The sequence below is a fragment of the Carassius gibelio genome, chromosome A20 (assembly GCF_023724105.1).
Source record: "Carassius gibelio isolate Cgi1373 ecotype wild population from Czech Republic chromosome A20, carGib1.2-hapl.c, whole genome shotgun sequence".
Taxonomy (NCBI): domain Eukaryota; kingdom Metazoa; phylum Chordata; class Actinopteri; order Cypriniformes; family Cyprinidae; genus Carassius; species Carassius gibelio.
In genome coordinates this window covers 27,710,848-27,730,981 of record NC_068390.1, presented here as the reverse complement: position 1 = coordinate 27,730,981, position 20,134 = coordinate 27,710,848, and the positions used below count along the sequence as shown (strand labels likewise).

General features: G+C 29.7%; 1 protein-coding gene across 2 annotated transcripts in view; it reads right to left on the bottom strand.

Moving 5' to 3' along the window:
* fig4a (FIG4 phosphoinositide 5-phosphatase a) overlaps window positions 1-20,134 on the bottom strand; it is a 59,973-nt gene that overhangs the window by 638 nt on the left and 39,201 nt on the right. Inside the window, exons 17-23 of one of the 2 annotated variants that reach the window (XM_052535491.1) lie at window positions 17,707-17,845; window positions 15,314-15,372; window positions 13,636-13,783; window positions 11,231-11,314; window positions 9,005-9,200; window positions 3,018-3,112; window positions 1,642-1,719 (exon numbers count right to left, since the gene is read on the bottom strand). In XM_052535491.1, the coding sequence (XP_052391451.1) occupies window positions 1,642-1,719; window positions 3,018-3,112; window positions 9,005-9,200; window positions 11,231-11,314; window positions 13,636-13,783; window positions 15,314-15,372; window positions 17,707-17,845 (799 nt within the window). The remainder of the gene's footprint in view (window positions 1-1,641; window positions 1,720-3,017; window positions 3,113-9,004; window positions 9,201-11,230; window positions 11,315-13,635; window positions 13,784-15,313; window positions 15,373-17,706; window positions 17,846-20,134) is intronic. The other variant, XM_052535493.1, reaches the window with a different exon arrangement.

Sequence of the window (20,134 nt, the reverse complement as noted above, 5' to 3'; positions counted from 1 at the left end):
AAAAATGTTATTATTAATAACATTAAAACATACTATAACTTATTGAATTCTCATAATTATATATTTACAAATTTTTCATTTAAACAAATATGCAAGAAATTAGATAAACATTTTAAAATATTTGAATATACAATTCTAATAATTTAATATTTGCTATAGGTCCGAAATTAGATTGAATTGAATTCTAAAAACTGAATATTAGATAATTATTTATAACAATTTTATAAAAATATAAAAAAATTTTTTAAAGATGTATTAAAGATTTTCCAAAATACTACAATATAAAATTATTTAATTCTAAAAACTGAATATTAAATAAAGTTTTTTAAAGATCTGTATTAAAGATTTTCCAAAATACTACAACATAAAATTATTTAATTCTAATAACTGAATATTAAATAAAGTTTTTTAATCTTTAAAAAGATATGCATGAAATTTAGATTAAAAATATAAACAATAACAATATATAATTATTTAATTCCAATAACTGAACATTAAAAAAAAATTAAAGAATAAGCAGGATAATATTATATGTAGTGCTATAAATATGTTTTTTATATTGAGCAAAATGAGCAAAAGTTGCAGATTATACTTAATTTAAATACATGCATACTCGCTCAATTTCTTCTTATTTTTTTTCTAACATCATGCAAAAGCAACTGCTGATGAAAATGCGCCTTTTAGCAAATTTAAGCACAAATGAATAAACAAATAAATGCATATAAATGTGAAAAATATAAAAATGTTTAACAACAACCCAATCTCTTGTCATGCCTTCACACTCATCCAATCTAAAATAAGAACAGAGACTAAACGAACTTTAAAGTGACTCAGTCTCATGAAATGCAGAGTCAATAAAAGGTAAAGGAATGTAAATGAAGCAGTAATTCATGAATCATGACTCACGCTCTTTCTTTTCTCATGACAGGTTAGATATTACAGGATGTATTCAGACAGACACGAGTCACGCTCTATATTCGTGGTTTCGACTGCTGCTAGACTAATAGAATTAATTCCTGCCTAACCGTGGGCTTGTTTTATGATCGATCGTCTCGTGAATGCTTTGCTTTAAAGCTCGAATCCTACAACTGACTGCAATTACATGAAGAGAGTTAGTGTTTCTGAACTAAATATGCATGAAAAACAAAGACCAGATTACACTTTATCTGTACATTTACTAAAAATGTTAAATGTTTACTTAAATATTATACAAAAATACTACAAATGTATAAATGAAGTACTCAAATATGTACATTGAAAGTTATTTGTTTTGAAAATAATCAAAAGTGAATCAAGGCATTTAGACTGAAGACTGGAGTAATGATGCAGAAAATTCATCTTTGATCACAGAAATAAATTACATATTAACAGATATTCACATAGAAAACAGCTGTTTGGAATTATAATAATATTTAACATTTTTACTGTTATTACTGTATTTTTGATCAAATAAATGCAGCCTCGATGCGCAAAAGAGACAACAATTTTTATTCCGAACATTTGAATGGTAGTGTATAAAAATGATAAATGATGAGCAAATAATTGAATTATTATTACAAGTAATTATGGCTATGAAATGCAAAAAAATAAATGAATTTATATGAATATACACACACACATATTTTCTCCTCACACACTCACAGGCTGAGGCCGGCGTCTAGTTTCTTCATATCATCACGTCTCTCCACCTTGTGCTGGTTCTGACCCAGATGAGCAAATCTATAAACAGACAGAGATGAAGAATCAGCAGAATCACAGGATCATGAAACACTCAACACACGGAGCAGATACTGACAGCTCTGAAAAACTGATTCAAGGTCAGGCATTTCCTACAAACGTCTGCATTGTGTGTGTGTGTGAGAGAGAGAGAGAGAGTGTGTGAACGAGTGTGTGCATGTGTGTGTGTTTGTGTGAGAGTGTAAGAGACTGTGTGAGTGAGTGTGTGCTTGAGAGTGTGAGTGAGTGTGTGTGTGTGTATGTGTGTGCGAGTGTGTTTGTGTGTGTGTGTGTTTGTGAGTGTGTGTGTGTGTGTGTGTGTGAGAGTGTGAACGTGTGTGTGCGAGTGTGTTTGTGTGTGAGAGAGAGTGTGAACCCGTGTGTGCATGTGTGTGTGTGTGCGCGTGTGTTTGTGAGTGAGTGAGTGAGTGAGTGTGTGTGTGTGAGACTGTGTGTGTGTGTGTGTGTGTGTGTGTTTGTGAGTGTGTGTGTGTGTGTGTGTGTGAGAGTATGAACGTGTGTGTGTGTGTGTGTGCACGTGTGTTTGTGGGTGTGTGTGCACGTGTGTTTGTTGGTGTGTGTGTGTGAGAGAGAGAGAGTCTGTGTGAGTGTGAACGTGTGTGTGTGTGTGTTTGAGTGAGAGAGTATGAACGTGTGTGTGTGTGTGTGTGAGTGTGTGCTTGTGCTTTTATTTGCGCGTGTGTTTGTGAGTGAATGAGTGTGTGTTTGTGTGTGAGAGAGAGTGTGATATGTGTGTGTTTGTGTATGAGCGTGTGCTTGTGCATGTGTGTGCGCGTGTGTGTTTGTGTGTGAGAGAGTGTGTGAACGTGTGTGTGCATGTGTGTGTGTGTGTGAGCGTGTGTGTGAGCGTGTGTGTGAGCGGGTGCGTGTGTGTGCATGTGTGTGTGTGTTTGTGTGTGAGCGTGTGCGTGTGTGTGTGTGAGTGTGTGAGCATGTGCTTGTGCGTGTGTGTGTGTGTGAGCGGGTGCGTGTGTGTGTTTGTGTGTGGATGTGATGTGAATGTGTGTGTGTGTTTGTGTGTGAGCGTGTGCGTGTGTGTGTGAGCATGTGCTTGTGCGTGTGTGTGAGCGGGTGCGTGTGTGTGTTTGTGTGTGAATGTGATGTGAATGCGTGTGCGTGTGTGTGTGTGTGTGTTTGTGTGTGAGTGTGTGTGTGTGTTTGTGTGTGAGTGTGTGTGTGTGTTTGTGTGTGAGCGTGTGAGTGTGTGTGTGTGAGTGTATGTATGAGTGTGTATGGTTTAAATGGTAAAAGTATTAGAAATGTTTCCCTGTGTCTCTGACCTGTGGTATATGAGGAGGTCTTCATCCGGTGGGTTGACCAGCAGGTTCAGGCCGTACGTCTCTCTGACCGGCGGCAGACGCTGCTGAGGAGGATCCTGAGAGGTCACACAGGTCAAAGGGTCAACGAGGTCAAAGGTCACACAATTAGAATCATTTCTGAAGATCATGTGACACTGAAGACTGGAGGAATGATGCTAATTGTATCTTAAATTGTAATAATAGTTCACAATTTTTACTGTGTTTATTTAAAAATGCAGATTGGGTGAGAATAAGAGAATCTTACTGTGAACTGTATAATGTTCTTGTATAAAGGAAAGTGTATGACTCTTGCTGTGTGTGTTTTAAAGAGAAGTGAACTGAAGGGGCTTCCCTCACTAACGAGCCGCGGTTATGTAACGGCTGAAGGTTTGACGAGTGTGTGTGTGTGTGTGTGTGTGTGTGTGTGTGTGTGTGTGTGTGTACGGGTGTTTCCCTCCACGCGCTCGGTTTACTCCTACACACACTGATTAAACTCCAGCCGTGACTGATGCGGCGTTTCACACGCACCGGAGTAATTACAGTGTCGCAGTAATGAGGTTTTCATGTTTTAATATTTCATCAGCCGCGGCCGCTGAGTTTATCCACCGTCTGCACGCGACGAAGGCGAATGTGAGCGATGCATTACACGTGAGACGATGAGAGACGAAGAAACACGAGCGAAAACAGACATGAGAGAACAAAAACTTTCAACAGAAAGACTGAAGACTTTTGAAGCGAATGAAATGAGAATGAAACGAACACACCTGATAATTTAGATCTACCACCAGGGAGTAAACTTTTAAAACGGATTACAAAAACTTTTAGAGTAACACATCATTAAATCTGATGGTGACACGACGAAATGAGGCAGAAGACTTTGGGAGAATCTCACAGAAACATGTCCAGGTCACATTCACACCAAAAACTGAAGAAAATAAGAGACGGGAAAAAAAAAAAAGTAATTTTTTTTTTTTTTTTTTTATAAACAATAAAACGATTTTTACAAAAAGAAAAGCCAAAACAAGAAAAAAGGATAAAAAGAAAACTTCATTAATTACATTTTATTTTATTAATTAAAATTAATAATAGAAAGCTTTTCAAACAAAAAAGGGAAAAAAGTAGATCCAAAAGAAAAACCAACAGGAATAAAAAAAAAAACAAGAAAGAAAAACATTTGATAAAATAAAAGCCAAAAAGAAGAAAACTATAATAAAAACCATTTATTTTCAAAAAAAGGAAGAAAATTAAATAAATAAATAAATAAATAAAAAGGGGGGAAATGAAAAATAAACAAAATAAACAAAACAAACAAACAAAAGTCCAAAAAAGAAAAAACAGTAGAATTAAAAAAAAAAACATACAAAAGGAAAAGAAATAAGCTTAAAAAAAAATTCCAAAGCAAAAAGCCAAAAAAAAAGCAAAACCCAAATAAATAAATAAAGTAGTGCTGTCAATCAATTAAAAAAAACATTTACTAATCAATCACAGAATTTATTTTCTGAAATTAATCGTGATTCGTATCACCTAACACTAAAGTTTTTAAATAAACTTTTATATTGCAATAATTTTGCATTCAATCTTTAAATTAATGTACAAACAACAAAAACTGTATATTTTTAATATTTGTTTGATGGCTTCTTTTTTTTTTTTTTTTTGACAGGAGAGGATCACTGATGTCTCTAATATTTAACCTTTAACCTTTAACTATAGCCATTCAATTCGCCCAATTTCATCAGTCAAGCCATTCAAAATGACTGAATTAAAAAACAAAAACATCTTTTTAAAACAATCTTGACATAAACGCATTAGAATAAATGTCATTTAGCTACCTGTGCCCTTCATCAGGAAGGAATTATACAATAATTGAATAAAGTTATCAAACTCTAAGCTGTTTAATATAAATTATGTACAGCTATGATATCAATATTTATATGAATACTCAGTTCTGCTCTCCTGACATACACAACAACCTGTGTGTGTGTGTGTGTGTGTGTGTCCATGAAAACAGGTCAGTGTGACTCTGACAAACCGAACCGGATCTGTGTGACGCTTTCATTCGTCCTCATTAATATCTCCTTCCTTCATTTGGGACCTTCCTGATTTCATGCAAACACCAACATCACATTTATTCCTACATTAATGCTCATAAATAATGATTCATGAACGGTCACAATTAAACTACAGTATACACTGCAAAAATTATTTTCTTGCTCAGTATTTGTGTCTTGTTTTTTAGTGCAATTATCTAAACATCCACAAATCCAGATACATCTACTTATGAAGCAAAATAAGATAATTAGCCTTTTTTTCTAATATAGTTTTTTTCTCTAATATTCTGAATACATCTTTATTTTCATATTTCCACATATACATATATATATATATATATATATATATATATATATATATATATATATATATATATATATAGTTATTTCTAGTTCTAGTTAAGTACGTCAAGTTACACTAAATATAAATGGGGAAAAGCATTTTTTTTATAAAGAAAATAAAAATAAAATAAAACCGTTACTTTATATATGGCCCTAAAAAGTAATTTTATGTTAGACTTTTAATTAAAATGTTGTTACATTGTATATGTTTCATGATTTCAATAATTAGACATATTTTCCATTACTTAAATAAACAAATTACAATAAATACAATAATACAAGAATACAATAAATGAATTAATTAATAATAATAAAAAAAGAACAAATGTAAAAGATTTTTAAAGGGCCCTAAAATATGTTAGAAATGAGTGGCTCAAGTTTATTTTATCAGTCTGACCTGAACAATATGAGCAGCACATTTTCACTCATGTTAAAAAGAAAAGAGTGTTTTTAATGCAAGAAAGAGAGGAGAAGAGTCTGTATTAATATTATTGATTAAAGTCCTGAGCGTTCATTCATCTCTCATCCACTAAAATCCCTCTGTTCTTCTCTCAATCCCTCCTTCAGTGTCTCTCGAGGTAAAGAAACTCAAACAGCCTCGTTGTGAGGCAAACCAGCAGAAACCTCGAGTCACACGAGAGAGAGAGAGAGAGAGAGAGAGAGAGAGACACATTTGGGATCTGTTGTCATATATATATAAAATCACAGTTTATTCGGGGCTAAACATATGAGAAACATGCAAAAATAAAACACAAATACACATAAAATGCATCTAAAAATGATCAGATTATATCTCATACACATAGATTTTAAACATGTATAGCTTATATTTTTTAAAGTTGCATTTACACTAAATGCATTAGAAACTGCCAACTGTGAAACACACCAAAAACAAAGAAAGAAATATATACATAGTTTTTTTGCTTGTTTTGTTGTCTATACAAAAAAAAATATATTTTTAATGTTGCATTTGTGTTGTTTATTCAACTGCTGAATGAATTAGAAACAGCCAAATGTTTATATAAATAAAATAATAAAACGAAATCTACATTTATTCAACAAAAATATAGACATGAAAAAAAGAATCCATGTATATTTTTTATTATTTTGTTCATTCAGCTGCTGGATGCATTAGAAAAAAAAATTAATAGAAAATATATATATTAATTAAATATATATAACATATGAAACCATTGATATATTATCAAAATAAGTATTTAAAAAAACTAAATGAAAAAAGATAAAATTTGAAAAATCAATAAAAAATTATAGACTTTTTTTTATTAATATTAATTTTATTTATGTTGCATTTATGTTTCATTCATGTCAACATTCATTTATTGCTACCAAGTCAGTTCAAGTTCTTAAAAAAATAAAGATTTTATTAACATTTAGTGGAAGCTGTTCGTCTAAAGCAAAACATTTATGACATTGAGACATAAAATTGAACAACTATCATGCAAAATAATTAAATATATGAAGACATTTTGCTATTGATTGCATTAGTTTTTCTCTATGCTTTGCATTATAAGCAACACAGTATCAGTTAGTGTATTTGTACGCTGTAAATTAGAAAGGATTATACTGTGAGTGTCATAAGCAATGCACCTCTACAGATCCCTTCTGACTCTACACACGCACCAGAAGAACCTCAGCTGAACTGAAGATGTTTCTTCAGGATATAAACTCGATTACAGCATCATCAGAATCACACTGGAGATCTTAATAAAGAAGGGATCAGGCGTATTATTGAGCGTAAGGCATCTGCGGACACAGAGACTCACACAGAGCTCAGAAAACACTGACAGACAAACTCACACTCACTTCATGTCATATATATATATATATATAGATATATATATATATATATATATATATATATATATATATATATATATAACAAATTAATAAAATAAATGAGTAAATGCATTTTACTTTTATTTACATTATATAAAAGTATATATATATATATAAAATCATAATATAAAAATTGCTGAAATATAATTTATATATATATATATATATATTTTTTTTTTTTCTAAATATACAACTTGAAGAAAATATATAATTTATTTATATATTCATTATAATTTATATTTTTAATACAAAAACTGAGGAAAAATAAAAATGATATATTTATGTGTGTGTGTGTGTGTGTGTGTGTGTGTAAATGTCATTATCATTCCTATTTCTTCCTATAATACAAATAAAATATTATACAAAATTAAATATCATATATTATATAACATTATATATAAAAAGTGAGGAAAATGTTTGTATAGTGCTAATATAATTAACAGTGTTAATGTAATTAATTGTTATCTGTAATTTTTTCCTTTTTTATATATATATTTATAAAAAAAAATTGTGCAACAGTCAGCTCAGAAAAAAGAAATACAAACTAAACTTTGAAAAACTTGATTATGATCCAATTCTGTTTCCTTCAGGACATCAGCATGCTTCTCTCTTGGTCACATGACTTACATTTCCAATCCTAATTATATGGAAAGATTTCTTTTCATCTCGCTGCCCTTTCTGATTTTATTTAATCTGATTTAATTACAGGTTTAATACTGTATGGATCCCACAATGTATTGCATTATACAATATAATATAAAACAAAAATTCATTACATTAACTACAGTAATTATATTAACAATTAAATACATTTTTGTTGATAGGATTACATTTGGTTAAAATATTCATATCATATATATAATTTTTTTATATAAGAAAAATAAATAATATACATTTATTAATTATTTATATTTATTTTTAAAGAATTAATAAAATTACTTTTTATATCATTAATTTTACATTTTTTCTATCATTAATTGTTTTATGGAAGAATCTTTTTTTTTTTTTACAAAATTAATTTAATCATATCAACAGATACAGTATTTATAATACATTTAATTATTTATTTATTAATTTTTTTTTACTTTTTAAAGAATTAAAAATAACCCTAAATAATAGTAAAAAAAAACTATTAAGTATTTAAATAAATGTAATATTTTGAAACAGTTTTTTGCGTTTTGTGTTTTTAATTGTAATTTTAAAGTTGCAGTAATTATTTGTTATTAGTTGATGTTTTTTTTTTAAATACAGTGTTTTAAGTTGCAGTTCATGCAGTCAAGTTATTTCAATACTTCAACCTAAACTAGAAGAAAATAGAAATGCTAAAATAAATATATATTTTTTTTATATAATTATTTTATTTTATTTAATTTCTAAGTAATATATATAGTTTGAAACTACTTGCTCACTTTCTTTTTGAATGCTGTTCAGTATATAATGTACACTACCTACTTTTTATAAAAAAATATCATGTAAAACAGTATGCATGTTTGAACAGTAAAAGTTCAATGTTGCATTGTGGGATAGGGTTAGGGTTAGGGTTAGGGTCTCTCTTGTCTCTTGTTGCTTAGTACACATGCATACTGTATACAGTGTACATACTGCAGATACAGTTATATTAGTATGCTAGCATTGCATTCTGAACAGCCACAGCACAAAAGCTTGTGTTCAGAGCAGCTGCAGTCCATGCGCTGGAGTATGTGTAAGTTTAATGGTGAATACCTCATGCAGGCGGCTGCTGTCGCTCGGTTCGGTCAGTCTGACTGGTGTGGAGCGCTGTGAGGCCGTCCCGTCCTCCTCACGCTCTTCCTCTGAGTCATCCTCAGAGCTGCTGGAGATCTGCTCCTCACTGGGAGGAGGAGGAGCACTGGCTGCCGTCTTCCTCTGCAACACCGCCTCCTCTTTACTGGACTTACTGCTGAGAGACCAGAGCAGAGGAACCAGATCAGCAGCTCATCCACAATCTCATTAAACACTTTCAATGGACAAATGTTTACAGAGTTAGAGTTTATAGAGGTAGAGTTTACAGAATGAGAGTTTATAAAGGTAGAGTTTACAGAATGAGAGTTTATAGAGTTAGAGTTTACAGAATGAGAATGAGAGTTTATAGAGTTAGAGTTTACAGAATGAGAGTTTATAGAGGTAGAGTTTACAGAATGAGAATGAGAGTTTATAGAGTTAGAGTTTACAGAATGAGAGTTTATAGAGGTAGAGTTTACAGAATGAGAGTTTATAGAGGTAGAGTTTACAGAGAGTCTATAGAGTTAGTTTATAGAGTTAGAGATTAGGGAATGAAAGTGTATAGAGTTAGAGTTTACAGAGAGTCTATAGAGTTAGTTTATAGAGTTAGAGATTATGGAATGAAAGTGTATAGAGTTAGAGTTTACAGAGAGTCTATAGAGTTAGTTTATAGAGTTAGAGATTAGGGAATGAAAGTTTATAGAGTTAGAGTTTACATAGAGTTTATAGAGTTGGTTTAAAGACTTAAAGTTTAGAGAAAGAGTTTACAGAGTTACAGCTTATAGAGTTAGTTTACAGAATGAGAGTTTATAGATTTAGTTTAAAGACTAAGTTTAGAAAATGAGAATTTACAGAGTTACAGTTTATAGAGAGTTTATAGAGTTAGTTTATAGAGTTAGAGATTAGGGAATGACTGTTTTTAGAGTTATAGTTTACAGAGTTTACAGAATGAGAGTTTATAGAGTTAGAGTTTATAGAGTTGGTTTACAGAGAGTTTACAGAGTTAGAGTTTATAGTGTGATAGAATTTACATAGAGTTTATAGAGTTAGTTTATGTAGTTAGAGTTTAGGGAAAGAGAGTTTACAGAGTTACTGTTTACAGAATGAGAGTTTGCAGAGTTAGAGTTTATAGAGTTAGAGTTTATAGAATTGGTTTACAGAATGAGAGTTTATAGAGTTGGTTTAAAGACTTAAAGTTTAGAAAATGAGAGTTTACAGAATTAGAGTTTATATAGAGTTTTTAGAGTTAGTTTATAGAGTTAGAGATCAGGGAATGAGAGTTTTTGGAGTTAGGGTTTACAGAGTTAGTTTACAGAGGTAGAGTTTTTAGAGTTATAGAATTTACATAGAGTTTATAGAGTTAGTTTATATAGTTTAGGGAAAGAATTTATAGAGTTACTGTTTACAGAATGAGAGTTTGCAGAGTTGGTTTACATAGAGTTTACGGAGTTAGAGTTTATAGAGTTAGAGTTTATAGAATTGATTTAAAGATTTAAAGTTTAGATAATGAGATTTTACAGAGTTAGAGTTTATAGAGTTAGTTTACAGAATGAGAGTTTAAAGAGTTGGTTTAAAGACTTAAAGTTTAGAAAATGAGAGTTTACAGAATTACAGTTTATAGAGAGTTTATAGAGTTAGAGATTAGGAAATGAGAGTTTTTAGAGATATAGTTTACAGATTTGGTTTACAGAGTTTACAGAATGAGAGTTTATAGAGTTGGTTTACAGAGAGTTTACAAACTTAAGAGTACAGTGTTATAGAATTTACATAGAGTTTATAGAGTTAGTTTATATAGTTAAGAGTTTAGGGAAAGAGTTTACAGAGTTACTGTTTACATAGAGTTTACAGAGTTAGAGTTTATAGAGTTGGTTTACAGAGATTTCAGAGTTAGAGTTTAAAGAAAGAGTTCATAGAGTTAGAGTTTACAGAGTTAGAGTTTGCAGATGTGATGTTTACAGAATTAGAGTTTACAGAGGTAGAGTTTTTAGAATAAGAGTTTATAGAGTTAAAGTTTACAGAGTTAGAGTTTAAAGAAACAAATCAACTCTGACCTACTGAACCGTCAGATATGATATCATTATCATTAACTACAACTAAAACCATTACAATAACATTTTACCTAAATTATATTAACAATTAATTACATTATTTGTTTACATGCTGAACTCGCTGAGCTGATGAAGGAAACAGCAGATCTCTCAGACTCACCCCAGCACTGACTTTGTGCTCTCGTCTGGTTTGCGGACAGTGAATGGACTGGGATCGAGGCCCAACGTCTTCGGCATGAACTCCCTAAAAAACGAGACCATGAAATCATGAGAAGATGTAGAAAAACCTTCTGTGCACAAACAGGTGTAAAGGAACTCTCAACTCTCTTTCACACTGTATACTCAAATATCAGTTATATACAAATCATCACATCGCTTTTTCAAAATAAAAGTTCAGTTGAACTCAAAGACATTGTGACAGATGTGTTACTACTGTACAGTAGAATGTACCCATCAAATAATAAAAAAATAACTGTTATTATTATTATTTTAATACTTTAAGTTTTTTTTTTTTAATTCTTTAAAAAATCAGTAAGATTTATAAGATTTTAAAAGTTTAAATTAAAACAGTAAAGCTCTGTTGAGCAGCACTTTGTTTGCCGAAAAATAAATATATTACATTTTTATTTGATTATTTTTTTCTAATAAAAGATTAAACTATTAAACTACTATGCCTTCATTTGATTATCACAGTCCTTTAATAATAAATGTCCTAAATCATAAAGAATTTCTGGAAAAATGCTACATTTCATAGGGTAATGAATAAATGTAAAATAAATAAATAAATTGACTACACATGCTTTTTTAATATTAAAATGTACTAAAAGCTTTAAAACAGAATGCATAGAAATTAAAAAAAGAAAACAGATTTTAGGAAGTAAAACAGATCTTAGAGTTTTAAAACTGTATACAATTTAGTTTGACCATTAAAACTGAATTCAGAAAAACTACAACTATAATTAAAAAAAATTAAAATAATAAAAGGAAACCCATATTCCTTTCTTTAAGAAATACAAAAATACTAAATAAATTGAAATTGATTTTTAAAAAAGTACTTAAAATGTCAACAAAATATAATTTTAGACAATTTTCTTGTTACATTTAATAAACGTTACATATACATCTATCCACAGCCCTAATTAAACAGAAAATGCTTGAACTAATCAATAGTTCATTAAAATGAGTAACTCATGCATTCATCTGACTTAAGTAAAGCAAGCAAACGGCACATTTATCTTTATGAAAATGAGGCAAACTACCAGACGGATTTTCCAACACTTGGTGAGACGAGATGGTAAAGGAGGAGCCATAAATACGAGAGCAGCTGAACCCCGTCTGATCGACAACAGGAGACGGACAACACTGTAAACCTCAATCAAACACTTTCACAACTGAACAGAAGGACCCCAAGTGTGACCGAAACACAGAAGATGAGTTCACCAGAAACACACACTAGACCGACTTCTGTGTTACTCATCCCGGAGCAGAATGAAGAGCTAAACAGATTTTACTCACAGATATGAGACACCGTATAAGATGCTTTTTAAACAAACGAACCCAGAAGCAAACAACTTATCTATTTACTGAAAAATTCATTCACATACGTAAATAAACTTTAATGTTTCCTTGATTATATATATTAAAATATTTTATTGAATGAGCATTTATATAAATAAACATTTTATTTTAATATTTAAATATTTATTAGCATAAACAGGTAGTATTTTAGTATTTACTTAAATATGTAAATTCATATTTACTCAAATTTTCATTTACTCATTTTCATTTGTAAATAAACACTTAAAATGTTAGAATTCAATATTTAATTAAACATTTACATTCACATCTATTTAAATGCTAATTCACATTGATTAACATATGTAAATACAATTTAATTTTGTTACATTGACTAGTTAACAAAGTTTAACATTTACTTAAATATCTTTATTTACTCAAATGTCCATTCAAGTAAATAAAAACTGTTCATATTTTAGCAATTTTTAAATATTTGTTTTTATACATACTTAAATAATTTAATTTACTTAAACATTTAAACACGTATTATATTCACTTAAATATTTCAATTCATATTTAAACAAAAATGCATTCAGATAAATAAATGTGAATATTTACTAAAATATTTCAATTAATGTACTTAAGTATTTAATTTATCTTTCACTTAATTGTTCATTCACATAAATAAGTAAATAAACTTTAAATTTAACTGAAATATTTATATAAAAATTTAAATTTACTTAAATATTCACATGATACATAGATTTACTATTAACTTCAATATAGACTCAAATATTTAACTTAATTTAATAAAAATTCTAAAACGGAGAGTTCCGTTCCTTGATTCTGATTGGTTGAGCCACATTCAAATCTGTAGTAAATTACTCCACAAACACACTCCTTTGTTTACTTCTTTGTGTTGCTATATATATGTGTGTGTGTGTTTATTTATATTATTACACTTTACTTAATCTGTTTTATTTTATATTTTAGTCTCTAACAGACGAGAGTACAGCATGACCAAGTGTGTGTTGGTGTGAAGTGTGTGACCTTGCGGAGTTGGTCATTGCGATGCTGAACGTGTCGTCGAACGAGGTGAGTTCGTACGGCTTGAAGAACTCGGTGTAGATGTCGATGCTTTCTTCGAAGCGGTTCACACGCTTCACCGTCACCTTCCTCCTGTTCTTCTCACACTGAGCTGAAACAGACAGACACATTCAGAAAATACAAATACATCTCGTCTAAATACAAACAAAACAAGAAACAAGGAGAAAGAGAAATTAATTCATTAATTCCAAAAATGAATAAATTAACATTTTTGCTTGTTACATGTAACATAAGAATCTTTAATGGAAAATGCAATCCCATAATGCAATGCGATGAGTGCAGTGAAAATAATTAAGAAAATAAATAAAAAATCAGAACTATTTGTACCTAATATTTGTGTATACTTATTTCTATACAGTATATTCCACTGCAAGAATGAAGTCATGACCTGAAAAAATGGAGCATTATTTGTGTGTCATATAGAGGTGAGAACTAAATATATATTAAATATTTAAATATAAAATATTTGATTTACTTAAATATTAATTCACAAATAAATAAACATTTAAATATTTATTCACATAAGCAAATAAATAGATTGATAAATACATTTAATAAACTAATATAATTATTTACTTTAAAATGTACTTAAATGTTTACTTAAATATAAATTCACAAATAAATATACTTTAAATACACAAATAAGTAAATAAATATATTTTTTTAAATAACTATAGATTTACTTTAGAATATGCTTAAATGTTTTAAATTGTTCACTTAAATGTTTACTTAAATATATATTTATATATTTATTCACTTTAAATAAATAGGTTGATAAATACATTTTAGAACTAATTAAAAATTATTTAATTTAAAAAATATTTAAATGTTTAAATTGTCCATCTAAATGTTTACTTAAATAATCATTCACAAATAAATAAACTAACTTTTAAATATTTATACACATAAATTAGTAAATAGAAAGATTGATAAAAAAAACGAATATAATTAAATATTTAATTTAAAATATACTTAAGTGTTTACATTTTATCACTTACATGTTTACTTATATTAATTCACAAATAAATAACAAACAAACGTTTTATTAAATATAATCTTTAAATACACAAATAAGTAAATAAATTGATAGATGTTAAAATGAATTAAATAACTATATATTTATTTTAGAATATACTTAAATATTTAAAATTGTTCACTTAAATGTTTTCTTAAATCTTAATTAACAAATAAATAAATAAACATTTGCTTTTAAATTCATTTTCATTCATTTTTATTCACTTAAGTAAATAAATAGGACAAATAAGTTGACAAATACTTTTTAAAATTAAATAAACAATTAATTATTTACTTTAAAATATACTTAAATATTTAGATTGTTCACTTAAATGTTTACTTAAATATTCATTGAGATATAAATAACTAAATATAAATTTTAATATAAATTAAATATTTTAATTAATATTTGGATTCATATTCAGTCACATAAATCAATAATCTGTGATTATGAGAGTCTGCATGGAGAGTTTCAGATCAGTCTCTCATGAAGCTCCATGTGATCAGGACCCTGACTGATAAGACGGTTGCTTCGGCTCAGTGTTTGTGATTTATATGTCAGTTCACGTCTCTCTTATCGGTGTTCATGGATGTGTAAAGTGATCACCTTCATCATACGGTGACGGCAGGAACGTCAGCACTCCGTCAGTCCACCAGTGTGTGTAACTGCAGAGAAAAACACAAACACATCCATCTCTGTGTGTGTATAAATTATACATATACAAACACACACACACACACATACATAAAACTTTATACTGGAGCGTTTTTACACTGAGTAAATACAGCTGGATAAAACAAAAACTCCAAAGCCACAAAATGTAATAATTTTTTTAAAGGGGGCTGATTCTTTTCTAAACCCACTGTTCATCCTATTTGTCCTGGAGCACGAATCGTCATTTCAGAGACTATCTGACAGTACAATTTCCCTAAACAGATCAGGTTCCTCTCATTTCGTTTTGTTGTCTGATAATAGTTTTTTGTCACGTCGTCTAGCGTCCATTATGCAAGCGGCATCACAAAGCAACGTGTTGGACGGCTGGAGGAAAATAAAGTGGGTCACGGGCCGCACAAACGCTTCTTTAACATCGCAGCAATATAAGAATATACCACAATCCACAGATGGGCAGAGACTGGATGCATGTGAAACTGCAGATGCTACAAATGAAGCACACGTCGAATTAAATGAGGCAGAAAACCATTCTGATGTTCCGATGTAACCCTAACCAGTAGCTGTTCATAGTGTTCACTAATGAAAACATTATTAGTTTTAGTGCTTATACTGTACTTAAGTGTGCTAAAATTACTTTATGTGATTGATTTTACATTTTTCACCATGCATTCTTGATGACACATGTTTTTTTTACTCTCACAACACATTCGGGTCATTTCGACCCAGAAGAGATGCACAAACATTTCTAAAAAATTCAAAATAAAATCTTTGTAAAGGCTTTAATAACCTTAAAATACACAATTTATTATTTTTTTCTGATATTTCAGAATTAACTTAAAAGATATAACCATATAAAAATAAAAACATTTAAAATTTGGGTTTGTATGGAGCACCATTAGTGTCAAAAACACTTTTTTTTAAATTATCTGTGGAGTTAAATTAGTGTCAAAAACACTCTTGTAAAATATATTTAGCCTCTTCTCCAGATCTCACACACTTTTGGGACTGAATTTAGTTCATAAACATAAGTATGTACGTTTATTGACTAACTATTGCAGCATTAAAAATTCATCACGTTTTCTATCTGAAAGTCAAAGTTCACGTAAAATTTATTAATTTAGTTTAAAAACTTTTAAAAGCAATATGTATTTGTAAAAAGCGCTATACAAATAAACTTGAATTATGTTTTGTTAAAGACAATTAATTTTTGTTATGCTTTTAAGCAACCATGAGTTACAAATTCAAAATAATTCAACTCTATTCATTCCAATGGGGTTAATAATGGTGATTCTCAGATTATATGTTTTTATAAATTTCATACAATAATATATTCAATCTAGACAAAAAAGTTTGTTAAGACAAACTTTAGGTTGGCTGAAGAAAGCCTAGCCTGAACGTTTTAAGCAGTTGTTGCCTGACTAGAGAGCATGAAAAAAGTTTGAAAAGTTTAAAAATTTGATGGCAAGTTACAAGCATGTCACTAGCATGTTTCTAGCATAATTAGCGTGTTACTAGCATTTTCCTAGCATGATTAACAAGTGACTAGCATTTCACTAGTATGATTAGGAAGTGACTAGCATGTCACTAGCAAGTTTCTAGCATTATTAGCATGTCACTAGCATGATTAGCAAGTGACTACCATGTTCCTAAAATGATTAGCAAGTGAATAGCACGTAGCTAGCATGTTTCAAGCATGATTAGCAGGTTACTGGCATGTTGCAAGCATGTTTGTAGCATACTTGGCAGGTGACTAGCATGTCACTATCATGATTACTAAGTTGCTAGCATGTTTGTAGCATACTTGGCAAGCTACAAGCATGTCACTAGCATGTTTCTAGCATGATCAGCAAGTGACTAGCATGTCACTAGCATGATTAGCAAGTGACTAGCATGTTCCTAAAATGATTAGCAAGTGAATAGCATGTAGCTAGCATGTTTCAAGCATGATTAGCAGGTTACTGGCATGTTGCTAGCATGTTTGTAGCATACTTGGCAGGTGACTAGCATGTCACTATCATAATTACTAAGTTGCTAGCATGTTTGTAGCATACTTGGCAAGTTACAAGCATGTCACTAGCATTTTTCTAGCATAATTAGCGTGTTACTAGCATTTTCCTAGCATGATTAACAAGTGACTAGCATTTAACTAGCATGATTAGCAAGTGACTAGCATGTCGCTAGCATGTTTCTAGCGTTATTAGCATGTTACTAGCAGGTGTTAATCCCTGTCAGGAGCATCTCTTCTCTCAGTGTTTTGCTCGTCTGTTGAAGTCTCCAGAGAAAGCACAGGTTGTTATTCAGACAGTATTAAGACGTTAGCGTCAGACCTGTGCTGCTGTTGTGGGAGGACCATGGTATCGCTGTGATGAAGGTAGAAATCTGTAGGCAGTTCCCAGAGATGAGGCTTCGACTCGGACGGCTGGAAGACCTGCAGGAACAGGTTTATCGCGTCCTGTCTGTCTGCATCTGAGAGACACAAACGATCAATGTTACTTCTGTCAGTTATTCCGGTTTGCCCAATACTTTGTTCAGGCTGCATTTTATCATGTACATTTATTTATTTGGCAGATGTTTTGTCCAAATAAAATTTTATTACATTCAAGATACACTTTTTATCAGTTCATGCATTCATTTGGAATCGAGCCCGTCCTTGGCTTTACTAGCATGATTAACAACAGGATACTTATATATGAATAAATATGTTCTATTTAATTATATTGTTCTTTTATTTTATTATTTCAAATGAATCATAAATATTGCTTGTTTGAAAAAGTGGTTATGCATCCAAACATCAAACACTTCAGCAATATGAACTGGTTTTGAGATGCCAATGAAAACAAACCAACTAAAGTCTGATCACCACCAAACAATAACAGAATCAGATGCACAGCAGTGTTTTTTTTTGTTTTTGACAATATCCACAGGTTAAAGGTGTGATAATTGTGGCACATGCAGAGGACCATCACTCAAACACATGCATGTGCAGCCCAGAGTAATCAAGAGTTAATCGACAAGCAGTGAACGCAATTCCACTCGTTCCTTGTTATACCTCAGGCCATTTCAGCATCTTACTAATTAAATAAAGCTGAGATGAGAACCGAGACGAGCGACATTAATGCACGAACATGTTCATCCACAAAACATCATCAAGCAAATCTCCAGCATGGAAGAGTAAAATATTTAATATTTTATAATGTTTTATTAAATTTTATTTGAACATTTATATAAGTTTTCTATTCGGCAGACATTTCAACAAAATGTATATGAGCTACAGGTAGGGTTATTATAGTTAATTAAACGCATTAAAACACATTTTAATTTCTTAAATTATTAATAAAAACTATTATAGAATATCAATGATACTAAAGTAACACCGATATAAATTTTATTTAATTGTATTTTTATTTAAATATATTTATTTTTTACATTTAATTTAATTTTACATTATTATTAATTTACATTTCATTTATGAATTGCAATAATGATTAAAGAGTATTTTATATGACTTTATTTCTTAAAAGTTTTTTATTTTATTTATTCAATTTACATTTGATTTTATTAAATACATTTATTTGATCATTTTTATTTAATTATATTTATATTCTAAATGTATATTAATTATTTTAATTCATATAATATTATTTTGTATATTTTTTTAAATCAAAAGACATTTTAATAAAAAGATTCAGAAGAGTAAAGGTGAATCTCAAGAATATGCCAAGATCTCACTCCAAAACCCAGAAATTAAACATTATATTACACTTTAAAACATTTTTATTTTGTATTTTTGCCCTATTAGAAAAATAAATCTTTATGTTGCTTAAATAATAATTTTTTCTTTTGATTTTAGAGTGAAAAACAACATGTGCTTGAGACTGACCTGTATAATAGAGTCTGTGTTATACTGAAATATAACAGCGCGGCTCCATTAGACTGTCCTGAAGAACAGTATGTGTGCTGAACTATGATTCATTTCAGCAGAATTTACTTGAGGAGAGTTTAAATGAGACGAGGCTATAAATACAACCTGGAGAACAAGAAAAGAGTCTCAAAAATAGGTAGAAATATGAATGGCCATTCGATTAAACCTCAAACCCACTCCTTTAATTAACCAGCACAGTGCAAAAAAGAAGCTCTTCTTCAGTATTTTACATATAAAAAAGATATTTTTAACATTTAAAAAGATTCTGGAAAGAAAAAAAATAAAAATAAAGTAAGGTTTATGCTTACAACAAAAACAAATATGTCAATGGGATAAGAAACAAAGAATAAAAAAATAAAAATAACAAACATGTATCAATGACTATTTTATAGTATTTTTTCTATTAACATTAACATAGTTTAGAACTAAAACCATGCATAAATTTGCTACTTTAAATAAAATAACTAAAACATTAAAAAGCAACAAATAAAGAATAAAAAACTCAAATAAGACAACTCAACTTGAAATAAAATAACTGTAATAAAGTACTTAAAAAGTGTATTTAATTCAAACTTAATTTAATTTTCTTATAGTTTAATTTCATGTACTAAAATAAATTAAAACCAAAATCAAATAATAAAAACTATACAGATGTTTAACATATACAAAAAAAAGGCAAAATAAAAAACAATTCCAAAAGATTTAATTTGCTAAAATGGAAACTGAAAGTATAAATAAAAACTCAAAATATTAATAAAATATTTAATAGTATCTCAATGATGCTAAAACAACAGTTACAAAAAATTATTAAAAATGCTAAACTAAATATTATA